The sequence below is a fragment of the Gracilinanus agilis genome, chromosome 6, assembly GCF_016433145.1.
Source record: "Gracilinanus agilis isolate LMUSP501 chromosome 6, AgileGrace, whole genome shotgun sequence".
NCBI classification, from domain to species: domain Eukaryota; kingdom Metazoa; phylum Chordata; class Mammalia; order Didelphimorphia; family Didelphidae; genus Gracilinanus; species Gracilinanus agilis.
Genome location: NC_058135.1, coordinates 167,572,448 through 167,598,833, shown reverse-complemented (window position 1 = coordinate 167,598,833; position 26,386 = coordinate 167,572,448). Strand labels below are relative to the sequence as shown.

The window sequence follows — 26,386 nt, the reverse complement described above, 5'->3', positions numbered from 1 at the left end:
GGGAAGGGAAGGGAAGGGAAGGGAAGGGAAGGGAAGGGAAGGGAAGGGAAGGGGAAGGGAAGGGAAGGGAAGGGAGGGGAAGGGAAGGGGAAAGGAAGGGAAGGGGAAGGGAAGGGAAGGGAGGGGAAGGGAAGGGAAGGAAAGGGAAGGGAAGGGAAGGGAAGAGAAAGCTAAATATTCAATTTAGGGAGTCAATTAACAGGGAAAAGCTATTAGCATATCAGTTAATTAGGGTCATGCTCACATACACTTACTTATTCAGTGCTATACCATTCAAACTACCAAAAAATTATTTTATCAAACTAGAAAAAATAATAACAAAATTCTTCTGAAAGAACAAAATATCAAGAATATCAAGGGTATTGATGAAAAAATGTTAATCAAGGTGGTCTTAGCAGTGCCAGATCTCAAATTGTATTATAAAGTAGTAATCATCAGAACAATCTTGTACTGGTTAATAAATAGAATGTTAGCTCAATGAAATAGATTAGATATACAATATACAGGTATAAATGACCTTAGCATCCTCATAGTGTTTGATAAACCCAAAGACCCCAACTTGTGGAAAAAGAATTAATTATTTAATAAAAACTGTTGGGAAAACTAGAAACAGTATGGCATGAACTAGAGCCCAATATTTCACACCCTATAGCAAGATAAGGCCAAAATGGATATGACCTAGATATAATGATACCATAAATAAATTATGGGAGCATAGAATAGTTTACCTGGCAGACCTATAGAGAAGGGAAGAATTTATGACCAAATAAGAGACAGATAGCATTATAAGAAATAAAATTAATATCTTTGATTATATTAAATTAAAGGCTTTTATACAAACAAAATCAATGTAACCAAGATTAGAAGGGAAACTACAAACTGGGAAAATATTTTATAACAAATTTCTCTTATAAAGGTCTAATTTCTCAAATTTATAGAGAACTAAGTTAAATATATAAGAATACAAGCCATTCCCCAATTGACAAATAGTCAAAGGATATGAACAAATAGTTTTGAGATGAAGAAATCAAAGCTCAATAATCATATGAAAAAATGTAAATTAAAACAACTCTGAAGTGGTACCTCACATCTATCAGACTGCCCAAAATGATAATAAAGGAAAGCAACAAATGTTGGAGGGGATGTGGCACAATTGGGACACTAATGCATTGTTGGTAGAGTTGTGAACTGAACCAACCATTCTGGAGGACAATTGGGAACTAATCCCAAAAGGCTATAAAAGTATACATACACTTTGATCATGTAATACCACCACTGAGTCTGTATACCAAAAAGATCATAAAAAAAGGGGAAAGGACCTACATACTTTTACAAAAATATTTATGGCAGCTCTTTTTGTAGTGGCAAAGTTATCAGAAATCAAGGGGATATTAATCATTTGGGGAATGACTGAACAAATTGTGGTATATGTTGGTGATGGAATACTATTGTGCTATAAGAAATGATAAATAAGATAATTTCAGAAAAAGCTGGAAAGATCTCCATGAATTATTGTTGAGAGAAATAAGCAGAACTGGGAGAACACTATACACAGTAACAGCAATATTGTATGATCACTAACTGTGAAAGACTTCGCAATTCTCAGCAATATAATAATCTGGGACAATTCTGAAGGATTTATGACAAAGAATACTATCTACCTCCAGAGAAAGAACTGTTGGAGTCAGATGCAGATCAAAGTATTCTACCTTCAACTTTAGTTTATTTATAGTTTTATTTTAGAGTTTGGGTTTTTTATGAGTATTTTCTTACAACGATGACCAATATGGAAGTATGCTTTGCATGATAATACATGTATAATCCAGATCAAATTACTTACCAACTCTGAGAGGGAGGAAGGAAAAGAGGAAGGTAGACAATTTGGATCTTAAAATTTGGGGAAACGTATGTAGAAAGTTGGTATTCTGTGTAATTGGGAAAATAAAATATCTTTGAATAAGAAAAAGGTTGACTTACATGGTCCAAACTCTTTCCCTTTCCTCTATTCTCAACCCACTTCAGTATGTCCTTTCTTTGAACTCATTTCCCATCAGTCTTTATGGGACTCTGACACTCAGACCATAGTTATTCCTATCACATGAATCCATCCTAAACAATTGCCAGACCAATAGACGAACAGAGAGAGATATGGGTACTTTCATAGAGGACGCATTTTATGTCTATATAACTTATGTTAAAGTATGATTTATGTCAGCATATACTTTATTAGTTGAGTGAAACTGTTATTTCACTGATGTGGGGACTTCTTCCATTCTATCAGAGAATCTTTATCAGGCTAGAGGCCTTCTTCTGGGTCTTTTTACATTTTGTGGCTTCTGACGCAGGGCTCAGGCTGTCATCTGTTTTCTCACTTTTATCACTTTTCCAAATTTCCTTCTCCAATCATACAATGCTTCAATAATATCCCTCTATACCACTTTTGGTACAATGTAATACTATCAAATGCTAGTTTCCACTTATGACCTAACAATTCCAAGAAGCAAATTTATTCTACTACAACTACATGTTTTTTTAAAATATTAGTAATGCTTGCCTTAGCACATATTCAAACTAATAAAACATTTTACTTTTTTTAAATACATAGATAGGCACTTAGACAACAGCATCTCCTAATTCTTCATCTTGCACTTGAGTCCTGAATTTGGATTTTAATTCTTTTTTCTTAATTTATCCCTAGTCAATATTTTAATAAATTCAGTTCCCTAATGGCATTCCCTTTTTTTATACAAATCGAAAACATATAACTTTGTTCCCTCTAGCAGAAAATGCAGATTGAATTAGGAGTAGTTCAATCATATTACCTGCAAGGTGGGATGTGCTGGTTTGTATGTGGATCACACTTTGGTACTAAGATGGTGCAGGCAAAGAACATGAGATATTTGTAACAGTTGGTCTGAACAAGGGCTGGGAAGAGGGAAGACTCCCAGCTGATAGAAGCTTCTTTCTGAGTCCTGTGGCCAAGGTAGTTTGGAAAACTTGTAAAATTATAGGGAAGATTGAGGCAAAGTTCCAGAGTGATTGGTTCACATTGACCTGGTGAGAGAGAATTATATATCAAATTATTTTAAATGTGGAACAAAAGGCAATTGGGGGAAATTATCACATTACTGAGAATCCAAATCAGACTCTACTCTAAAATATCTCTTTTTAGAAAAGACAGAGCTTCATATGAACTGATATACAGTAAAGTAAGCATAAACAAGAAAACGATTATATGCCCATTGATTATAACAACATAAGTGGAAATAACAAAATGAAACCAAACACTGTGTAATTATAATTATCATGGCCATGGTTGGACCCTCAAAAAGAAATGAGAAACTACAATTCTCTCCCTTTATTGGAGAGGTGGGGAACTATAATTGCGGAGTGTTGTGAATACTATTATGGGAGGCAGATACAATGTTTGGCTTTGCTGAAATGTTTTCCTATTCTTTTAAAATTTTGGTTGCAAGAGTAGATTCACTGAGAAAGCAAGGCCGGCATTCAGAAATTAATGTAATCTTAAAGGAAAAGGTATCAGTTATTTTTTTTTTAAAGAAAAAGGTATAATGGTAATCATTTTTCTCTAATGAGTAAATTGTAAATTCAGTGCCATCTTGAAACTAGATTATGTAGTATATAATTAGTTTCACAGTCTTTCATTTTTGCCATTTCAACTGATATTATTTCCTCTAGCTACTCAGATATCCACCTTAATTCTCACTCTTTAAGTATCCCATTCATTATATTTTAATAAATCTACTCATAATTGTCCACGGCTATAATGCCACAAGGAAAAAAAAACATAATGTTAACATAAAAAGCAGAGAATGTTATTATCCTGGGCAATAAATTGATCTCCTAGCACCTCAGTCTCACCAGTAAATTTAAAAATCAGGTTGCAAGATTGTAAATTAAGAGTTTTTAAAGTTTTGGGGGGTATTTTATTTTGTTTACTTGACCACTGATTTCATCTATGGAGACTCTTCCATGAATACAAGTCAACACCTTCTTTCAGAATCTTAAAGCATTGCCTGGGGCACTGAAAGATTTAATAGATTCACCCAAGGTCACACAGTCCATGTGTTTCAGTGGCTGAACTTGAATCCAATTCTTCCTAACTCTGAGACCAGGTCTCTAAAGACTACAGTTCACCATCTCTCAGTTACGAATCACCAGCTGTGGATTTGTAAGTTAAAGTTACCACAGACAAAAGGTACAAATGAATATATGTTTGAGGCTGAAATACATGCATGTTCTGGAATGTTCTTCAGTTGGTGATACTAGCTCTTTCCCTGTGAGGTTTGGGTAGAGAGGTGAACCTTAAACTTTTTAAGCCCTATAAAGCACAATACACAACAATTTCCCCTCCTTTTTGCTATATAGAAAACTTCCTATCCCTTGTCAATCAATCAACAAACATTTATTATTAAATCCCTGTGACATTCCAAGCTAGTGCTAGGCACAAGGGATACAAGCACAAAAAAATGGAACAAGCTCTCTCCTTGAGTTGCTTTACATTCTATAGGAAGAGACAACAAGTACACATGTAAGTCTAAGAGAAAGGGAATCTGATTCTCCAACCCCAGCTGAATTAGTGTAGTCACAGGATGCAATAAGTTAACAACGTGTTAACATCCTGTTATCCCTTTATAGAAAAAAAAATGAACATCTGTCTCTCATTGAGCCCAAAAGGAGTAAAATCACTGGATGAACAATAGAAGCCAGGACACTACATGGCTTTAAATAGCCAGACTCTGGTGAAAGTAGTGGCAGGAACCACCAGTTGAGGAAGAACCTGGCCCCTGAAAGGCAATAAGTCTTGGGGGACAGGAGAAGATTTCTCTCCCTCTTCACACCATCAGCCGTGATTCCTAAGAGCACAGCTACTAGCCCAGAAGGAGACAAAGATTTGGAGACTCAGTTACAGAAAGTTCAAAGCACAGTGGAGGAGAGACACATAATACAGTGAGACACTGATAATGGACGTGCATTTTCTCAAGGATGTAAGCAACTTTGAGGAGTATTCCCTCTGAAAGGAGAGAAGAAATTTGGCTATGGACTGATGAGTGGGAAAGGAAGAGAAGAACACCAGCTATGAGCCAGGAACCATGCTAAGTGTTTTACAAATATTATCTCATTTCATCCTTATATACATTGTACTTCACCCTGTTGAAGTTGAGGTTAAGAGCTTTGCCCAACGTCACATAGCTAATAAGTATCTCAGGTTAGATTTCCATTCAGATCTTCCTTACTCCAGACCAAGTCCTTTATCCACTTTATATCACCTAGATGATATCCTAGGAAGAGTCATTTGAGAAACAGACCCAAGAAATCCCAACTGAAAACCCTATCCATCTGAAACACTGTTCCCAGGAAAGAAACGCTGTTATGTTTCCATTAGGAAGGAAAGACTTTGAGTTTTGTTAGCACAGAAAAGTGAGAATCTCTGACCACAAGTGTTCTCTCCATTTTTTGTCTTCTTATCAGTATAGTATAAGTTTTTGCCCACTGTCCCTACAGATGTTCTACGTATTTGTGGAAGATCCATCTCAAGTTTATAGAGGGAAAGTTTTTCTTACTGCTGTTTTTATTCTCCCATTTTAGTGTTTTACTAAAGTTAAAGATGTCTACTGATTATCTCCATATAAAGCACATTTGTAGGGGCTCTTTAACAATCGTTTGAGAAGAACACAGTTAATATCCTAAAACTCAAGATAACGGATACCAATTGGGGTCTCAATCAAAGAATGAGAATGAGTCAAGGTAAAAGCCCAGAGTAGATACTACCATAAGTATTTATCTATATGTGTATGTGTATTCACATACATATAATGAAGGCAAAGTAAATACCAATTAATCAAATAAAAGTGATTACAGAGGGAGGACCACAGGCTTCAAGTAGAAGATGGTATATGAACTATGCCTTGAAGGAAGAGAGGAATTCTAGAAGGTGAAAATGAGAAGAGGGTATATTACAGTCATGGGTGTGGGAAGCCGTTCTATGTATTAAAACCTTTGGAGAAATAGGATCACATTTAGGGCCTGTTATCTGGATTCCCTATGTGACCAATCCAGGCTGAGGCAGTCTTTGTGTTTGGTCCTGGTCACCTGAGCCCCCAAAAAGGCTCTGGTACCAGCAGGTAGGTTAATCCAAAATCAACTTGATCCCTCCAAGAAGGCTATTAGGAGTCATTTAGAGAAACAGAGTCTGTAACAGATATTTTATCTGGATCCCATTACAAAATCATCGGCAAGTAAAACTGTGTGTATGATTTTTCTGCACTGCATGTCAGGATGCAGACTGAATGGGCCATCTAAGATAAAAATCTGAGGCTCCTCTTTTGACTCAGTCTTTGATCCCCACCTTTTTTACAATTCTTATTGGAGAGCTTTGAAGTGGCAGACCAGCATCTACTGAGTTAATGATTCCTTTCCTAACAAATGTTAATCAGATAAGAGTGCATATTCAGATTAGAACTGACTCCTTTAGGATCTGACTGGTGAGCATCTCCCTGGGATATTTCCTCTCCTGGAATTATCCCCTCCTGAAATTGGGGTTTGGAATTTGACCATTTGTCTTTGCATCTGTATTCTTTAGACTTCAATGGATTATGTGTGATTTATTGCCCCTTACCAACTGTGACCTCTTTGAGAAGGATATATAATAAACTTCCATGCCCACAGAATTTTGGGACAGCATGGGCTAACCACTAGTCTAGTTGTTCTTATTTTCTTTGCCTTAACCATCCTATGCCACCACGCCGCTCAGGACCCCAAAAAATCATATAGAGGCATGGCCCCCTATACATGGGGGATAACCAGTGCAAAGACATGGAGGAGGAAAATGAAAATCTATATGTCAAGGAGAGACAAGTTTGAGCTGGCCACAGAGTTGAGAAAGGAAGTAACCTATAATGAGGTTGGAAAGGCAGAGTGGGGTCAAGTGGTAAAGGGCTTTAAAATACAAAAAGAGGAGCTTATATTTTATAATATAGAGTCAAAAGGAGTCACTAGAGTTTACTAAGCAGGGAAGTACCATCATCAGTCTGAATTTGGAAAAATAATTTTGACAGCTATGTGGAAGAGAGATAGAGGGAGAGAGACAAGGTCAAAGAAACTGATAGGAGGCTGTTGGAATACTCCAGGTGATAAAGGCTTAAACTACTATGGTGGTCACTCTGTAAGTAGAGAGATGGGGAAGACTGCATTAATCTAGGATGAATTCTTACAATGAAATATTATTTAGAGTTAGGTGATGCTGGTGTTATTCTATAGTAACTGAGAGACTTTTATATAGTTCATAAAAGTTGATTAAGTCCTTTCACAGAACTTCAGAGTCTTCAAACTAGAACCTGCTATGAGGAATAGTTAGTTCAACTTTTAACTCCCCTTTTCTTAGAATCCTTAACTTTCTTGAGAATTATGCTCGAGCACTATTTCCCACAGAAGGCCTTTCTTCCCTCCCCTTCCTTCACACCAGCGGCTAGTACCATCCCCTATTGAGTCACTTTCCATCTACTTTTTATCTGTCTTCTTCTATATCATGACTTGTTGTCTCTTACATTAGAATGTAAGGTCCTTCATGACAGGGATTGCACTTTTCTGACATAGTAATTGCTTTAAAAATGCTTTTTGATTAATTGATTCAGATTCCACACAATGAAACCTTTGCTTGATCAATTCTAGTAATATGTTGGAACCTGAGAACTTCATAAAGTACTCTGCATGTATTTTACTGAGATCAGCTACCTGTTGTCATCTCTAAATTTTCTGATTTATATGGCAAGCTTTTTTCATCTCAAAAGTCACTTACACTGGCTTACCACATTTGAGATTGCCACTAGAGGGGGCTCACATCACAAACATTTACAAATGATGAAAAAAAAATTTTTTTTTCCAGAGAGGGTCCAATATAGTCCAGCTTAGCAAGGTGTTACATCCACAGCAGTTCTTCAAAAAATATTTATTGAATGCATGAGAAAACCTCTGGGAGTTTCAAGATAACTGCAATGTTCAAAAGCTGGCTATTTAAAATAATAAAATGAATAATTATAATTTAAATAATAAAATGAATAATAATTTAAAAAACTTTTAAATGTTGTGCACAATTTCCAAGGAATAGACAAAATAGAATCCAATACATACTAACTGCCGGGGAATGTATGGTGGAGCATGGACTATCTAAGGTTTGTTGTCTCAAGTCTTAATTAAGCACTTCATATTTCATCATTACTTTCACATACATTCTACAAAACAATAGAGAACAATGAATGCAGAGATTATGTTTATAATTGAACTTAAATTCTCAGTTTTCAAAATGATGCTTTCAAGGCATCAATCTTTTTGGCTAGTTTTTTTTTTTGTTTGTTTCTTTTTTTATATATTTGATGGACGTACTTTTCTATTTTAAACATCAATTTCACTTTCAAGATATTCCCTTCACTCCCAAAATTCTCCTTGGCTCCCCTCATACCAGTAGAAGTCTATCTTGTAACAAATAAATGCATTTTACCATGTCAAGACTTTAATCTTATTATTCTACAAATGGACCTGTCAGGAATTAAACTCATTATAGGATAATCTCATTATAAATCCTAATAAGAATTTGTCACCATGGCACCATGATCAGAATGGAACTTTCCAAGGGTAGACCAGGCTTACTTGCATAACACGCCTCTAATTCTTCCCCTCCAGAAATGGTAGGAGGATAAATAAAATGAGGAATTATGCAATAATGTTGTTCCACCCATCTGAATGCTTTGAAAAGGTGAAGAACATCATAAGATAATAAAATATTCAAGCTAGAAGTACTCTTAAAGAAAAGATATCCAAATCCAACTACTCCTTGTTTAAAATGAGAATTTCAGTCCAGGGAGGTAGGTGACTTACTCAAGGCCACAGAGGTTTTAAGGAACCTAATGGGTCTGATTCAAAATCCAGAGCTAGACCATCTTAGGTTCCTCTTTCAGCATTAGTAGACATTTTCTGCATTTGCAAGAATAAGATCCACCTACCAGGGAATTCAATAAATTTAGATTCTCTGTATGGGGCTATAGCCCAGTCTTCAGATTTCCAGTGGGGCTGTGACTCAGAAATTAGAATTATTTTTACATTACTATTCTAATTAATAGTGTCTTACACACAATGTGCCTAAATTCCAAAATCATGATAAATATCTACAAATATGTCACTTTTTTTTCTGGCCAGAAAGTCAAATGTGGATTCAGTAAGGTTCTTTAATGACATGAAGCATTAATGAGAAGAAGCTAGATAGCACAGTGGATAGAGTACTTGGCCTGGGGTTGGAAGGACCTGGGTTCAAATCTAGCCTCAGATACTTCATAGCTGTGTGTCCCTAGGCAAGTCACTTAACCCCAATTGCCAAGCCTTTACCCTTCTCTTTTAGAGTTGTTGCTAGGCAGAAAGCAAAGGTTTTTGTTGTGGGGTGTGTTTGTTTTTTTAAAGAGTTAATGAAAGGCAACACAAAGCTCTAGTACTAAAGACCTCTGGATTCTTGGAATCCGAAGATCCTGATTGAAAACTTTAGGCAATTTAATTCCTCGGTTTTTTCATCTTTTCTTTAAGATGAGAATAATAATAATTGTACTACGTACCTCACAGAGCTTTTTTGGGGATAGGATAAGCTGTCTTATAAACCTTAAAATGCTGTTCAAATATATGCTACTAGTTACTGCCCACCTCTGCCAAGTATTAAGCAAAGGGTCTTAAATGGTTTCAAAAGCCTAGTAAGAAAGACTTAAAGAAGGGAGTATTCACTCTAAGACAAGAATGTCAAATTCAAATGGAAAGGGGAGTCACTAAGCCATTCTTAACCATCTCTGACAGCCTCATGATGACTTAGAAAATCACATTATTAACATCATCTATGTTCTACGGTATTTTTATTTATTTTGTTAACTGTTTGCCAATGATTACATGCTGACTGGTCCCAAAATGTGATCAGCTGATTGAGACCTCTGCCCTAACCTAAGCATTCTGTCCATTCATTCAGTAGACATTAGCTGAATGGCTGCTACATGTCAGTTGTATCTGGTAGCATAAAAGAATTAAAACAAGGAAAAATAAAGAGAGTATGGGATGTTTATAGGGGGGGAAGCCTTCACATTCATGTATTTATTTGAAAAAATGAGAAGGTAGCTGACAGATTGGTAGAGTTCTGTATTTGGAGTCAAGAATGCTTGAGTGTACACCCTGCCTCAGATAGTATCTATGTGACTCTGGGTAAGTCACAACCTCTCTCAGCCTCAGTTTCCCAATATAGAAAATGGAGATGATACTAATAACCATTACCTCACAGGGTTGTTATGAGGACAAAATGAGATAACAGATGTAAAATCCAACCCTCACAGTGCTCTATAAATGCTAGCTATGCAGGCAATTATATTGTTTAGTGGATAGAGGGCTTGACTTAGGGCCAGGAAGACTTGAGTTTGAATGGCCATAGACAAGTTCACTTAACCCCTTAGTCTCAGTTTCCTCATTTGTAAAATGGAGATAATAATCAGACCACCCAAGCAGAAAGGTGATGCAATGGATAGAGTGCAGGGTCTGGAATCAGGAAGACACCTCTCTGAGTTCAAATCTTGTCTCAGACACTTACTAACTCAGACACAATGAACCCTGGGCAAGTCACTTAACCCTGTTTGCTTCTGTTTCCTCCTCATCTGTAAAATGAGCTGGAGAAGGAAGTAGAAAACCACTGTAGTAAAAAGTAAGTAAATAGTAGGGTAGACATAGGGATCATATTCAATATTCGTAAAGTTCTCTGTAAAGCTTAATGCACTATACAAATGCTAACTATTATTGCTAGCTGTGTAAGGTGAGCATATATTGGCTATTAAATTAAGAAATTATTATATCCCCTTACTATTTAGACCCTTTCTTATTGGTTATTATAATATGGTAACAACAAGAGTTTGTAATGTCATAGGACTTAGGGCTGAATAACCCTCCAAAATCAGTTAGGCCATTCCCCTTGTTTTACAAATGAAAGGTGAGGCTCAGACAGAGTAGATGAACCAAAATTTGAACTCAGCTCCTCTCACTCCAGAATCGAATTCCCTTTCTGCTACCACACTCTATACAGATGCAAAGAAATTCCCATTAAGTACATGTTTATATGATATGAATGCCCCAATTCCAAAAGACTAATTTTAAGCTTATAGTAAGTTAGGGAATCGCTACATAGAGTTCCAATGCAAATGGGGGGTGGGGAGGGAAATAACAAATATGGGGACATAACAGAAAAAATACAATTCTGGAATAAAAAGGCAACACGTATTCACAACATAACTGTATTCACTTGTTGTATAAGCCATTGTATTCTTCCTTATGAGATGAAGTTTTCTAACAAACTGATTACTTAATGAATGAAGACATCCCAAATTTTGTCTGCCAATGTTTTTTCTATTTCCTTCCTCCTTTTCCTAACCCTCTCATATCCCCATCCAGAACTGTGAGTAGCCTTAACTGGCTATCTTCAGCTTCAGGCTAGTGGTCCATCCAAGTTACAAATTTCTAGCCTCAAGCTGGGCAAGGAAATAAATCAGAGAAGTTGCAGAGCAAATGAAAGACCATGATGATAGGAAGGAGGTAGCCAAGAAAAAGAGCTATTAATTCCAAAAGTAGGCCCCTCTGGGCTTCTGGCTTTTTTCCACACTCAAGGTCAGTGCCAATGCAATATTTCCACCCTCTTCCCCACCCGCTTCTCTCTGTAGTACAGGGACTTAGTCATTTTTTTGTCAAGCCTAGTGATCTTTTCTGAAAATAATATTTTAAAATGCATTAAAGAAAATATGTAAGATTAAGTCAACAAACATTTATTAAGTATCTATTATGTGTCAGGTACCGTACTGAGCACTGGATTGCAAAGGGAACCAGTTATATTAAACAGGTATCAAAATATTTTTTTTAAGTACATGGGCTCCAGTTAAGAACCCCTGCTCTGGTAAATGTCCTTTTTAAAACAAAAAGCCAGTGTTATATTTGAATGGAGCATAAACATTTTGAAAACTCAAAATAATTCAATCTAGCACTTCTAAAATAAATACTGAAAGACACTTTCATATGTACAGGATTATTCTGTCATATTTGAAAAAACTGAAAACAAAAAACCTTCCAGTTCACTCTTAACAGTGTAAAATGTTATCGGCATTTACAGAGAGTTAAGATTTCATTTGGGTAAATACTCATGTGCACTATAGAGAACTTCCCCTTTAGAAGCCTGTCAACCCAGACCTAGGCATGGCTTGAGCACTAGCTTTCGCTAAAAGAATTCTGCAGGATTCGTTTGGGCACAGTTTGTTGTGTGTCTCTGGCTTTAGATATTAAATTTAAAGCTTGTTAGCCATTTTTAAGTTAAATTTTAGGGATGCAGAATTATACTTGATTTCTGAGCATTATCACATAGTACCTATCTTAGCATCTTTTTTCTAATGGGACTTTTAAGTTGTGGCCTTTTCAAATAGCCATTAAGCAGGTTTCAACACTTTAAGAAAAAAAAATAAGCACACTCCAAAACAAATTCAACATTTTCCGTTAAACATCAGGCATATGTGACATGCCTTGCTAAATGTTGCTCTTTTCCAGTTGTGTGTGACTCTTTATGACCCCATTTGGATATTTTTTGACAAAGATAATAAATTGTTTTACCATATCCTTTTACCAGTTCATTTTATTGATGAAGAAACTGAGGCAAACAGGGTTAAGTGACTTGCCCAGGATCATACAGCTAGGAAGTATCTGAGATTAAATTTTGAACTCGGGTATTCCTGAGTCCAAGTATAATGCTCTATCCACTGTGCCACCCAGCTGCTAAATAACTATGCTACTACTTTTAAAGGGAATCATTAGAGTGCAAAGTTGAGAAAGAAGAAGCTGATGTAATGCTCAAGTGTGCACAGTTGTTCTAGCTCCCTGAAAAAGGCTTTGCACTCTTAGTTTTATTAGGTCAACCATGAGCTTTGCCATTAGAAAGAAATTTGCTCTTCTCATTCTTCATTTCCATCTGACAGAACATGAATCTTAAAAAAAGCTAATTTGAATCCTCCTTATTAACATCTGCAAACATGAATGACTAATCCCTTTCAAGAGGATTCTTACAGACACTACCAAAAGTAAGCTTTTTTTTTATACTATACCTTGACAATTCCGGTGTCTTCTATTAATCAAACAAAGAGCAAAAACCTCTAAGTGTCTGATTATTGACATATAGGATGAGGAAAGAATACTTGTTAGTGGCTGGTTTCTCTAAATGATTTGATTGTAAGCAGAAGCTCTTATATGTATGGTCCTTTTGTCTAGATTCAGAGTATGTATGGTTTCGAGTACATGGGTCCTGATCTCAGAAGCTCCAGGGGCTCCCAGGCTGATGCTACTTGTTACCTACCCAAAAGGAGTCAGCAGAATTCCTCTGGTCTCCAATTAGCTATGACTAAGGGACTTATAGATACAAATGGCCATAAGTTTCATAGAGACCAACAGAATACTGAAGAAGCTTCCCACGAGCACTAGCTTCTGCCTGTACAGTGTGGCATACGACCAGCATCATTCAAGTGGCATCTTGGCCAGATGCAAGGCAAAAAGTCTCCTAGCCTGAGGCCCAACATCAGCAATCAGTGTCACCCCCATGGCCAAGAGCCCTCTGCCCCAGTGGCTTTTTTAAATATATGTTATCAAAGGAAAACCACCTGCTTGGATGATCTGGAGCTTTTACCTTGTACAGTAAGAAAACTCCACGTGGCATTTGTAACATCATTGTCACTCTGCATTGTACCAGAAAAGTAGAAAACTCTACATCTTAAATATCTTTTTTTATATGTCTAGACTGCCAAAAATGCACAAATAAAAAGTCATGTACATATTTTGTTTGTGTCTTGGATAAAGTCTTCATTTTCCCCCTTAAACATTGCTTCATATAGAGAGGAAAATGACATCTGCTTCCCAGCAAAGTTATGTGTGTAGAAGAGACGTTGAGCTGAATCTAATAGTAATTACAGTGGAAAGCACAGATCTAGACCCCAAATCACAATGGCATTTGCTTTTGATTTAGCCTAATCAAGACCACTGGCTTTCTTTAGGTAATAAGCTGAAACAAATTCCCTTATTTTGGATTACACCATCTTAAAGACAATGCGAATGAAAGCAGCTGAAGACACACACACAGACCGTGACCCACTCGCCACCTGAACTACTTACTGCAGTTGGTCTGATTGCTGTCAGAGTCACAAAGGGAGCTCCCACCACATGCATCAAAGCAGGAATTGTAGACGCATTTCTGATCTCCTTCCAGACATGCGATCTGACCTAAAAAAGAGGGAAAGAGAGAAGGAAGGAAGCAGATATCTGATCTTACATTTGTTTTCATCATCATTACATTATTTGCATTCTGATTTGGGGGTCTTTAAAAAAATCACTTGTAGGGAAGGGGAATGGAGAAATTATATAATAACATTTCCTTCCAGACTTCCCCACTACTTCCATGTTTAGACAAAATCTAAGGAGACATACATATTAAAACACCCTGGAAAAAGTATTGTTCTTTTTTTATTAGTATTACTCTTTAATAAAAAAATGTTGTTCTAGAATATATTCCACAAAAACATAGGTTTATGCACATAAATAGAACATTCAATTCAAAAAGACTTTGCACAAGTCTTGAATTTGTCCTAAAATTGTGTTTCCTTCCTACTCTACTCTTTTCTAAGAGACATCTTTTCTTGAGAAATAAATACATTCCCAACACCAGTAAGATGAAAACATTTTATCATAGGCTGGGTCTTGAGCAGCTGCTATCAATCTTTTTTCTGTTATGTCTTTGGAAAGTACCATAAACCCAGCTGCGATGACCTGAGCATCAGGTTTCTAGTTTCCAAATGAATGACAGTCGTAATGTCAGAATATGCCCTAATTACTTTTCCTTAAGGTGTATGGAAAGGAAGCTGTTTTTCTCATTGACCAATAGAGTGATTTTGGGAGTCGTTTGTACGTTACATAGAAAAAATAATAAATGACTATTTTCTCTCTCTCTTATATACTTCATTTCAGATGTGTCATCAGGGACAAGAAAAAAATCCCTTCTATATAATGTATACAAACATATAAAGATTGTAGCAATCACAAACTAATCATATTTTATGCCAGTACATAATGAACAAATAATATTTATACAATAAAATTCATATCTATGGATCGATTGGAAAATGCTTTCATCTGTTCACCTTCCACAATAAATCTCAAGATGATCCCTGGACTACTATAATGACAAATGACTGAGGTAGAGCGTTATAATCACAGTCAGAAGCATCTAGATTCAAGTCCTGCCTTGAACACTTGTTAATTGTATGACCCTAGATGAGCAGGTAATAACTTCTTGGGGACTCAGTTTGCTCATCTATAATATGAGGCTCAAATAGCACCTACCCCACCTTGTAGCTATTAAGACCAAATGAAATCCTATTTACAAAGTACTTGCAAAGGCTCTTATTTTTATTCTTAACAGACAGGGTCATAATCATCAGCTAGAATGATGCCAAGAATGGTCTAAAGCAGTGATGGCAAACTACAGCCAGCAGGCCAGATGTGGCCTCCTGAAATGTTTTATCTGGCAGAGAGATGTTATTCCTAATGTGACAAATACAACAAGTAGGATACAATATAATGAAACTTGAAAAGAGTTGTCTTAGAAACAGACTGACAGATGAGCATTTCCATTCCTTTGGCCCCCTCTTTAAAAAGTTTGCCCATCACTGGTCTAAAGGAATAAATGATCTGTTCTGTCAAAATATGGCCTCCAGAACATTAATATTACCCAGGCATGATACTTTAAAATTGCGTGGATTTGTTTTTTTAGGCATATTTTATTTTTTCCTCTTCCTCTGGCTCTTTTTATCAATGAGAAAATTGAGGTAAATGAGGTTAAGTGATTTGCCCAGAATCACACAGCTAGTAAGTATCTGAGGTTGGATTTGAACTCGGAAAGATAAGTTTTCCTAACTCCCAGCCTGGTGTTCTATCCAGTGGTTCAACCTAGCTGCCCCAAAACTGGTCTTGTAACATTTAAATGCCAAGAACAAAGTTCTCCTTAGTCCCAAGCTATCCTGTGTGATACTTGTACAGAGACCAAAAATTGTTTCACATATGAACACAAGACATTTGATGAAATACGTGTGAAATATATTTCTTGAGAGAATAATTAAAGTATTTTCTATTATACAGCTATTTCAGGAAGCTATTAGATCTGGTTCCAATAAGAAAAATGACTAAATTCTCATCTTTTCCCTCTACCCATTTTCTTCTCATTAGCCTTTTCCCATAAGCTATTTAACTGACTTCATAAAAGTTATTTTTGGTTTGTCATTTATCTTTAGTTTTAATTACATAGTAGCATAGCTTAGGAAAAGCTAGGTAAAAAATTACATTTATAGAAGCAAATAAGTGGCTATTTCCTAGCTTTAAGATCCTGGGTAAGTCACTTACCATTAAACATTGTTTAGCCCTTACCCCTCTTTTGCCTTGGAACTAATATTCAGTATCGATAAGTATCTATATTGATAGTATCGATACAGAAGGTAAGGGTTTAAGAAACAAAGTTTCATTTATTACTGTAAATATTTTCTAACCTATCAATGTTATAGGGATAGAATACACTACATAACTAGCCTGGTTTATATAGGGGTAAGCTGTATTATTAAGTTTTGGATGGGGTCAATCATGAATTCTTCTTTCTTAGAGAAAGAAGAGTCCCTCTAAAAAGAGTATTTACAACCCAGCCAAGATCTTCTGTAGAAAGGCACATGGTGCACACTTACTGTTGCTACAATTCTCTTCATCACTTCCATCTTTGCAGTCCTCATCACCATCGCACCGGAAAACACTGGGGATGCACTGTCCATTGCCACATTCCAGAAGACCCTGACTGTAACATGCTGAGGAAACCAAGAATGGTATTCTTCATTTAACTATATTTTTTTATTCAATTGATGATTATAAGACGATGATCAATTACAGTAATGTTTCATCAAGTCCAATTCCATTATTTTATAGATGAGGAAAAAAAGAGCATATAAGTGATGTGATCTCTCCATGGTCACAGGCAAATAACAGAGCTAGCTTTTGAACTCACTTCTTCAGATATAACATACTGCCTACTATTGTTAAGTCATTTCGATCTTGTCCTCCTTTTCATGACCCTCTTGGGGTTTTCTTGACAAAGATCCTAGAGACGATTGCCATTTCCTTCTCCAGCTCATTTTACAGATGAAGAAACTGAGACAAACAGGATTAAGTTACCTGCCCAGAGTTACACAACTTGTAAATATGGGCAGCTGGATTTGAATTCAGGAAGATGAGTCTGCCCCTCATAATGCCTTTAACACCTACTGAGGGCATAGGACTATAGAAAATAACCACAGACTATTCTGCATTTATAAGGAATCTGCCTTATTATAAATGTTCTTCCCTAATTTCCAGCTCTCAGTTGTCACTTGTCACTATTCTCCACATCTCTATCTTTTACAATATCCATTTTCTCCAAAGCTATTTCTAGATGGCTGCATTCAGGAAGACAGATAACCAAGCTTGTTAGAGTAAATTAGAATAAATCATAAAGATCAGTGATTTCAGATAACAGGTTCTGAATGAGGGGGCAAGAATCTTGCCCACCGCATAAAGTGTCCAGGTTTTATTGTGCTGACTTAATGGCTCAGGGACCTTTTCCATTTTCTTCTGTGTTTACAGACTTGCATGTTCAGGATTATCTAAAGTGGAACCAACTACTAAATAAGAAGGATGTTACTATATAGAGACAGGGAAGCAGTCCGGGCTGATCTTAGGATCTATTTACCTTCATTCTCAAAGAAAATAAGATATTCATTATTATTTAGAAAAATAAAATGACTATGTCATATGCAAAAATAAACCAAATGAAATTATTACTTGTATAATCTTAAACAAATCATTCAAGATTTATGGGCCTCAATTTCCGTTTCTATAAAATGAGAGGATTGGAGGAGATGACTTTCTGGCTCTATCTCAATTATTTGGCAATCTGTTTACTGTGATAGAGTCGAGTTCATTATAGTATCTATGTCAGTCTAGTTAAATGAATATATCTATCAAAATCTCATTTTAAGAAATTTAATTCTTTTAACCAACAATTAAAACTTAAAAAAAAGAAATTTCATTTTAATGATACCTTTTGCTTTTATATCACTTTTCATTTCTGAAAATAATTCCTAATCCCAACCTTCTTTCCCACTTACCAATGCTTTGTAATAAAGATTAGAAAAGGAAGAAAAAAAAGAAATTTTAAAAAAATCCATCAAGTCTCATGGTATCTATGATATTCCACACCCAAAGTCCTCCAACACCACCATTAAGAGGAAAAAGATATATTTTCTCCATTCTTCTCCGAGATGAAGCTTGTTCATTAAAATCATACAATTCTCAGTTTAGATGTGTTTTTTTTTCCTACTGACATTATTTGATTGTATATTGTTTTCCTGGCTCTGTTCCTTCACTCTTTATTGTTTTATATGTATCTGCCTTTGCTTATCTTAATCCTTCATGTTCCTTCTTTCTTATGGTATAATAATATTACATTACATTCCTGTACCACAATTTATTAAGCCACTTCCCAATTGATGGTCACATATTTTGTTTCCAGCTCTTTGCTGTAACATGAGAGCAATATTTAACATATTCTAATGGACATATTAACTATTTAATTATGATAATTTTATTTATTAATATTGAATTATTTTATAATAGTATTTATATTTGCTATAAATATAATTATTTTATGATTATACTTATAAATTAACATTATACTTACTTTAACAACATATTGCATGTTATGTATTTATCATTAACATATGCAATATAATTTATACAAATACAACATACTATAAACCTATTTAATAACATTTATTATTTATATTTTATTGCTACTGAACTTACTTTAACAATATATTATATACAAAAATGTATTTTGTTATAATATATAGCATTATAATATTATTATGTATTTAACAAATATATACTTAATTGTGATATTCATTATATATTATTATTGAGCTTACTTTAACAATGAATTGTTTCATTCGTTAACAAATTAGTTAAAAAGAAGCATGTATTCTATTCATATTGGCACTCCTAAATTTAGTACTATTAATAACAAGAGTCCATTTTCTAGACCAAATAATGAACTGTTCACTGAGCACTTTTCTTTCTATTAAAAACATTATAGGTTATTGAGTTGCAAATGCTATCAGCATTCAGTGAGAAGTAAACTTTTTTTTACTACAGAAAGTCCAAGCTTGGAACTATAAGATTTTTATTCAAGTTTGAGACTTGCACCTCACAAGCCACGGGACCCTGGGTATTTTATGTAACCCTTCTGGGTGCCTCAGTTTTCTCCTCAATAAAATGGGAACAATAATATTTACAATATTTAACCTCCTTCTAGGGTTGTAAAAATTACATATGATTATGAAAGTAAAATGCTAAAATTAATTAAACAAGCATTTCTCAAGTGCCAACTATGCTCCAATCACTATTTCAGAACCAAGGGATACAAAGCAAAAGGAGAACAATCTCTGAGCTCAAGGGGGACAGTAAGTATAGCTAAAGCAGAATAAAAAACCTTGAAAAATTATATTAATACCAGCTATCATTAGTATCAGTTTAACTGTTAATAATAATCATCCTTCTAACAAAGTTATAATTCACTTTTTATCTCTACATGTTAAAAGCTTGAGATAGTAAGCTATCTTTTTCTTTGAACTGCTTTTAGATCATGGAAATGTACTGTATTTTCTTTAAGGGAAAATGAAAGATCAAGCAAAATAAGAACAAATCAGAAAACTCACAGCAATTGACTTCATCTGACTTATCTAGACAGTCATGGTCCCCATCACACACCCAGTCCATTGTTATGCAGCGTCCATCTCCACAGCGATGTTCTTTCATGGGATTACAGTCTGAATAAAAAAAAAAAAAAAAAAAAAAAAAGATGAAAAATGAGGAAGAGGTAGAAATCCAGACGAGGGGACCAACAATAATAGCTGTACAATTCCTATTTCCGCTCACCGTTTTGTGAAATGCCAACATTCTGACACAATTTAATAACTTTTCTAAAACACTATTTTAGTATATAGACATATACATGTATATATATTCCTATGAGATTAGCTCCTTGAAAGAACTACCGGCTGAACAAGGCCCAGCTTTTGTGTTTGATTTGGATGGCTTTTGCAGCTTTGCATCTTAAAGCAATTTATTTTTCTCTGTGTCTACATAGAATGATTCATGAGTTTCTCCACACCAACTTAGCAAACTTAGGAATGAAATTCATTTTCCTCAAGTTAGCATACGGTGAAAATATAATTTGTTAAAAGTTTAGATAAATGTATGGATTCCACACTCACAATGAATTATTGACCTTTAACAGCTTAGCTTTTCAAGCTAATGTCATGGAGTCTCTAACATTTAATATATTCATAAAGCTTTTGAGTTTCAAAGCCCTTAACATATACTAATTCATTTGATTCTCATAAGAATCTTGAATGGTAAGAAGTACTACTATTCCCATTTCACAAAGTAATAGGCTCAGGGAATTTCAGTAACTTGTCTAGGGCCCCACAGTTAATATGGGGTAGAAACAGGATTCAAACTCAGATCTGTTTCCTATACCATTTAACCAGAAAGCTGAAAGTCAGTAAGTCAGTTATAAGGATGATATTAGAAAATAAGTCTTGCTTTATTGGCTTAAAGATAAGAAGTAGAGAAACTGGATTGAGGAAGAATTGGAGTTTCAAATAGTGCTGTTGGCAGTTATAACCATTATTTCTATGACAGTTACACGCTCTGGGTATGGCATGCCAGGAGGGGCTTCTGGTAGTCAACAGAGCCACACGCAGCTGCTTTCTCTCTCAGGGCTACAGAAGGTAACATCTTTGCCTTTCTCTATCTCAGTCTGAGGGAAAGACTTGAAGGAGTGGAGTGTTTTCTTTTCCAACTTGGGAAGCACTATTCATTTATCTGTTACTGTCCATATATAAGTTAAACTGTGAAAAGGCCAAACAAAACCTGGTCTTTGGTTTGGATTCTGAGTCTGTTAAGGCTCAGCGTCCTAACTTGATTCTTGTGGAGACCTGACCAGCTAGCCTTGGTTATCTTTATAACTTAAAGATGAAGTTAAGAGTTATAGTGGTTAGGTTTATTTAGAATAGTATAAATTTGGTCAGATCAGAGAGGATTAGCGTAGCCTGTGAACCACAGGAGAGGCGGTTCCTTGCAGGACCTGGGAGTTTATTTGGGTGGAGTTAGAATCCCTTAGAATTAGAAATCCTTTTTCCCTTATATATATTTAAATAAATAGTTTATTTTTCATAAACAAGAGTCTCTTTAGTGTTCCTTGTGCCTTGCATTGCTCACCTTATTTTATTTTTACAGTCAATAAATATTAATTAAGGACTTAATATAGCCAAATATTGTGCTAAGCTCTGGAAATATGAAAAAATGGGCTGGAGGAACCCCACTCCTATTCTTAAAGACTTTTCTGAATGTAATAGAGGTGATAACATGCAAACAATTCTATGCAAAGAAATATATACAGAATAAATTGGAGATAATCTATAGAGGGAAGGCATTAGCATTAAAGGGAATCAGGAAGGGCTTATTATAGAAAATAGGATTTTAGCTGGAATTTGAAGGAATCTAAGTGGCAAGAGTAAGGAGGGAGAATATTCCAGAGGTAGAAGACTCAGTCAATGAAAAAAGCCCAGAGTCAAGAGATGGATTATCTTGTTTGAGGAACAAGAAGGAGGCCAGTATTATTGGATTGCAGAGATCACTTAATCTAGCCCTCTCATTTTACAGATGAGAAAATTGAGGCCCAAAGAAGTCAAGAACTTGCTTATAGTCTTAACGGTGAAAAGCTAGTGTTTCAATCCAAATTCTCTGTGTCCCAATTCAGGACTCTTCCTACCATACCATACTCAGGGAGGACAACTCAGACATTCCCTGTACTTATTATCGCTTATTATAGCGCAGATAAACTATTGGATTTGAACATAAATAGAGTATACATCTATTCCAATATGGTCAATTATTAAGTTCAGAAAGAGAATTTAGAAACAAAAGGAATAAATGCTCTAGAAAATGTAGGGTAAAGAGATTAGGAAACAGAGCAGTTTGACCCAAGCATACACTAAGCTGAGAAAGGGATAGCAGCACTCTATGCACGAATAAGTCAGAGGAAACCTTCAAGAACAGACAAAATCCCTGAGAAAGTGACCTTGATTATATCCCACTCTCTTAGGAGGAAGACTTTTGAATACAGATCCTTTGCTTCTTTCCCACCAGTCCTTCAGCATACACATATTGCTCACCCCCTACCAATCTATTTTCTGATCCAGAGGTACTATTCCAATAGATAAGGGCTTTTAAACTAGTTGTTCATAATATAATTAGGTTTTTCTGGAATCTTATTTCATATATACATTTGAAAGCATCTTGATAAGAGTCCTATATATTTTAGCCAATTGCTCAGTGGGTTTGTGACACATATAAAAAGTTTAAGAACCCATGCAATAGATAATCATGTTTTCATCTTGTAAAAGTCAGAGATTTCTGAGGTTTTTTTTAACTTTTCCAATATATGTTCAAACTTTTCCAATATCTATTCAGACTTGTAAGGTGAGTCCTAGTTAGCAATTTACAGTTATTCATATTTGTGGTTTTTCTCCTACTAAACTATAAGCTCTGGTGAGGCCAGGGATCTTTAGTAGTGGTATATAAGGAACCAGAGGACTTAAATATAAATACCAGCTCTATTTTCTATTTACGTGACCTTGTGTCTCTTAATTTTTTTAGTTAATTGTGCCTCTACTTGTCAAGGATACCATCATCTTTCTAGTCACCCAGATTTACAACCTCAGAGTCATTCTTGATTCCTCATTCTCTCAGAGCCAATCACTGCCAAATCTTGTCTGTTCTATCTCCATGAGATTTGGTATAGCAACAATATATATATATATATATGTGTGTGTGTGTATGTGTGTATATATATACATATAATTTGATCTTCATAGAAGTAACATTTTGAGCCACAGCCACACTTAAGTCACAGTTGAAGACAGATTCAAAGAATTCAACGTCACGTGGTTAGAAATACCTTATAATTTTGTTTATTAATCTAATAAAAATAATTATAGTCATAATGATGGTTGTGTTAGATGAATAAATATTTAAATAAGAAGTTAAAATGTTATATCACATTAACTCTTGATTTCCTAGTTAATGTTATATTATTGTAAGAGTTATATATAAGCAAGGAAATACATAAACATACAGATGTATAATCCTTTGTAGTTAAAAATGAAAAACCTAAATTCGAATCTTGCCTTGGACACTTACTAGATATGTGATCCAAGGGAAACGTCTTTAAATAAAATAACACTAATAATAGTATTTAATTTTTAGATTGTCAGAATCAAATGAGATGGCACATGTAAAGTGCTTTGTAAAACTTAAAGCATCTATAATAAATGCCAGCTATTATTGTTGTTATCAATAAAGTTCCACTCCAAAAGTGAAATTCTAGGGGGGGGGAAATCATCTAACAAATGGCCGACATACTTGTCTCCAATTCTGTTTGCTAGGACAATTTGAAATTTTTTTGATAAAACATAGCATTCATACTTACCACAGTTTTGCTCATCACTCAGGTCTCCACAATCATTATATCCATCACATACGAAACTATAATTAAGGCATTTTCCTGTGTGACAGTGAAATAGATCTTTGCTGCAATCTGCAAATAAGAAGAACAACCAGTAAATAATTGAATCAAAGAATATTGTATGTTATCAGATCAGATCATAGTTATAGATATTTATTCTTGGAAGGTACCTTACAGCATCTCTAATTCAAAAGTCACATGCGTGACTTTTGGAATATATATATACATATATATATAGCATTAGCATGCTCATCTCCTAGAGAACAGGAACTATTTTACTTTCCTCCCCACCAGAACTTAGCATAGTGCTTTGTACTCAGCAGGTGACTGATAAATGCTTGTTAAAGTAAAACTACATGGGGAATGAATTTGTAATGTTGAGACTAAAACCTGCAGATTCTACATCATTCTAGTTTCAAAATTCTTTATCTGGAATCAATTTTGCTGCAACAGATTCCTTTTACCTTTTTGAGACCCTAACTAACCTTTGATATAATCTCAAATTTTAGTATGACTGACATGGAGATTTTCATAGTCTGTAGCTAGTTGATTTAGAGATATTTCTCTAAAGCAGGGGGTTCTTAACCTGAAATCCATGGAAGTCCCTCAAGGAAACATGATTCAATTTTGGGAGTTCTATGAACTTGACGGGAAAAAAAAACTATACTTTCTTTAAACTGTCATTGAAATTTATCATTTCCTTCAATAATGAATGTTGGTAACAAACAACAATAGTATTAGCAGCATTTGTGATTATTTACTTTCAGTACTATTTCAAAATTACTACAATTATTAGACCCTTCAATGCCCCTCCATTTGTTTTCATTTAATGCATTACAAAAGAAACATCACAAATTCATCTTTTAATATTTGATGACTTTTTCAATATAACTCATTTCCCTTCTAATTTGTTTTGTGCATTTAAAAACATTAGTCTGAGATTCAGTCCATAAGTTTTACCAGACTGCCAAAAGGAATCATGATATAAAAAGGGCAAGAAACCCTGCTCTAAGTAGTGTGAGTAAGAAGGTAAGTAGGAAAAGGCTTTCAAATTCACTCCATTGACCACTGTTCCTATGGAAGCTATTTAAAGAATATCCTTGCATGATTATGAAAAGTTAATTGCCCTAATGGGGACAACGAATAGAATATTTTCCTTTAAAATTGCTATCTAATTTTTTTAAGTGATTCAAAGACTTAAAAATAAAATAAAATAAAATTGCTATCTAGGGTTGACTTTTGGGGGCAGGGGGAGGTTGTTGTTCAATTGTGTCTGACTCTGACCCATTTCCTTCTCAAGTTCATTTTATAGATGAGGAAATTTATGCAAATGGGATTGAGTAATTTGCCCAGTGTCACACAGCTAGTAAGTATCTGAAGTTGGGTTTAAATGTCCTGACTCCAGGTCCAGCAGTCTATCCTCAAAAGCAAGGTAAATGATATTTATATTGAAGATCTTTTAAAAATCCCTCAAATCAACTATCCCATTTGACTGGGTTGTATGCTCATACTAGACCTAGAGCAGATCTCAAGATGTCTGGTTCCTGCCATCTGACTTCAAGCTGCTACATTTTCATAAAGAGAAAGACAGTATCCTGGAAGAGAACATTAGTCCTTTCTCATACGATCAGTGAGCCGGTACCTACCTAGTTCATTAATGAAACCTTTTCCCAGATGTTTATTAAAAGATAAAACATTTCTCCTATGAGACTGGTAATTCTTTGACAAAAATTTAAGGCAATGAGAGTCACGTTGGAATATTAGATTTAATCATCTGCATGGAATTTGAACTTCAATTCCTTTTCTTCGGTAAACACTGGTTTAATCATCCTAGAATCAAAATATTTCAGAGCTGATCCTCAAAGGCAATTTGGTCCAGCCTCCTCATTTTTATGAATGAGGAAATTAAGTTTCAGATTGCTCACTGCCACCTGGAATCATCATACCATTGCAGCCCCATCTGACATTACTCCCCTCCACATTCTCAAAGCTCAAAACAATCTCAAGTATTCATTCTCTAAACACACATTCCAAGCTTTCTTGTCTTGATGGCTTTTGCTCTTCTCGTTCTTTGTCTGAAATGTCTTTCCCTTCCTTCATTTCTTCCTGTTGAAAATATTTTACTAAGTATATAGTTTTTATCATTAGTGGATATGATGGAAAGAAAATATCATTTTCTTACATGTTGTAAGGCCCAAATCAATGTTACCTTTTTCTTTACCATGAAGGGTTCCCCAATCCCTACCTAAACAATAATTCTTTACTACCACCTTCCTTCCATGCTGGTCTTTAAATGGCACTTTTGTGCCATTTAAAGACACTAGTATATAAAGAAGACATTGTGTCTTCTTTATATACTAATTTTTTTTTATTTTTTTTTTACATTTATTAATATTCATTTTTAACATGGTTACATGATTCATGCTCCTCCTTTCCCCTTCAACCCCCCCTACCCATGCGCATTTCCACTAGTTTTGTCATGTGTCCTTGATCAAGACCAATTTCCAAATTGTTGGTAGTTGCATTGGTGTGGTAGTTTCGAGTCTACACCCTCAATCATGTCCACCCCGACCCATGCGTTCATGCAGTTGTTTTTCCTATATGTTTCCTCTCCTG

General features: G+C 35.2%; 1 protein-coding gene across 1 annotated transcript in view; it reads right to left on the bottom strand.

Annotated features, from left to right (window-relative positions):
- The window catches only part of CORIN (corin, serine peptidase), a 228,382-nt gene that overhangs the window by 40,454 nt on the left and 161,542 nt on the right, over window positions 1-26,386 (bottom strand). The window contains exons 6-10 of the mRNA XM_044681736.1: window positions 23,735-23,842; window positions 19,896-20,006; window positions 16,836-16,952; window positions 14,224-14,331; window positions 2,823-3,054 (exon numbers count right to left, since the gene is read on the bottom strand). Coding sequence (XP_044537671.1) covers window positions 2,823-3,054; window positions 14,224-14,331; window positions 16,836-16,952; window positions 19,896-20,006; window positions 23,735-23,842 — 676 coding nt within the window. The remainder of the gene's footprint in view (window positions 1-2,822; window positions 3,055-14,223; window positions 14,332-16,835; window positions 16,953-19,895; window positions 20,007-23,734; window positions 23,843-26,386) is intronic.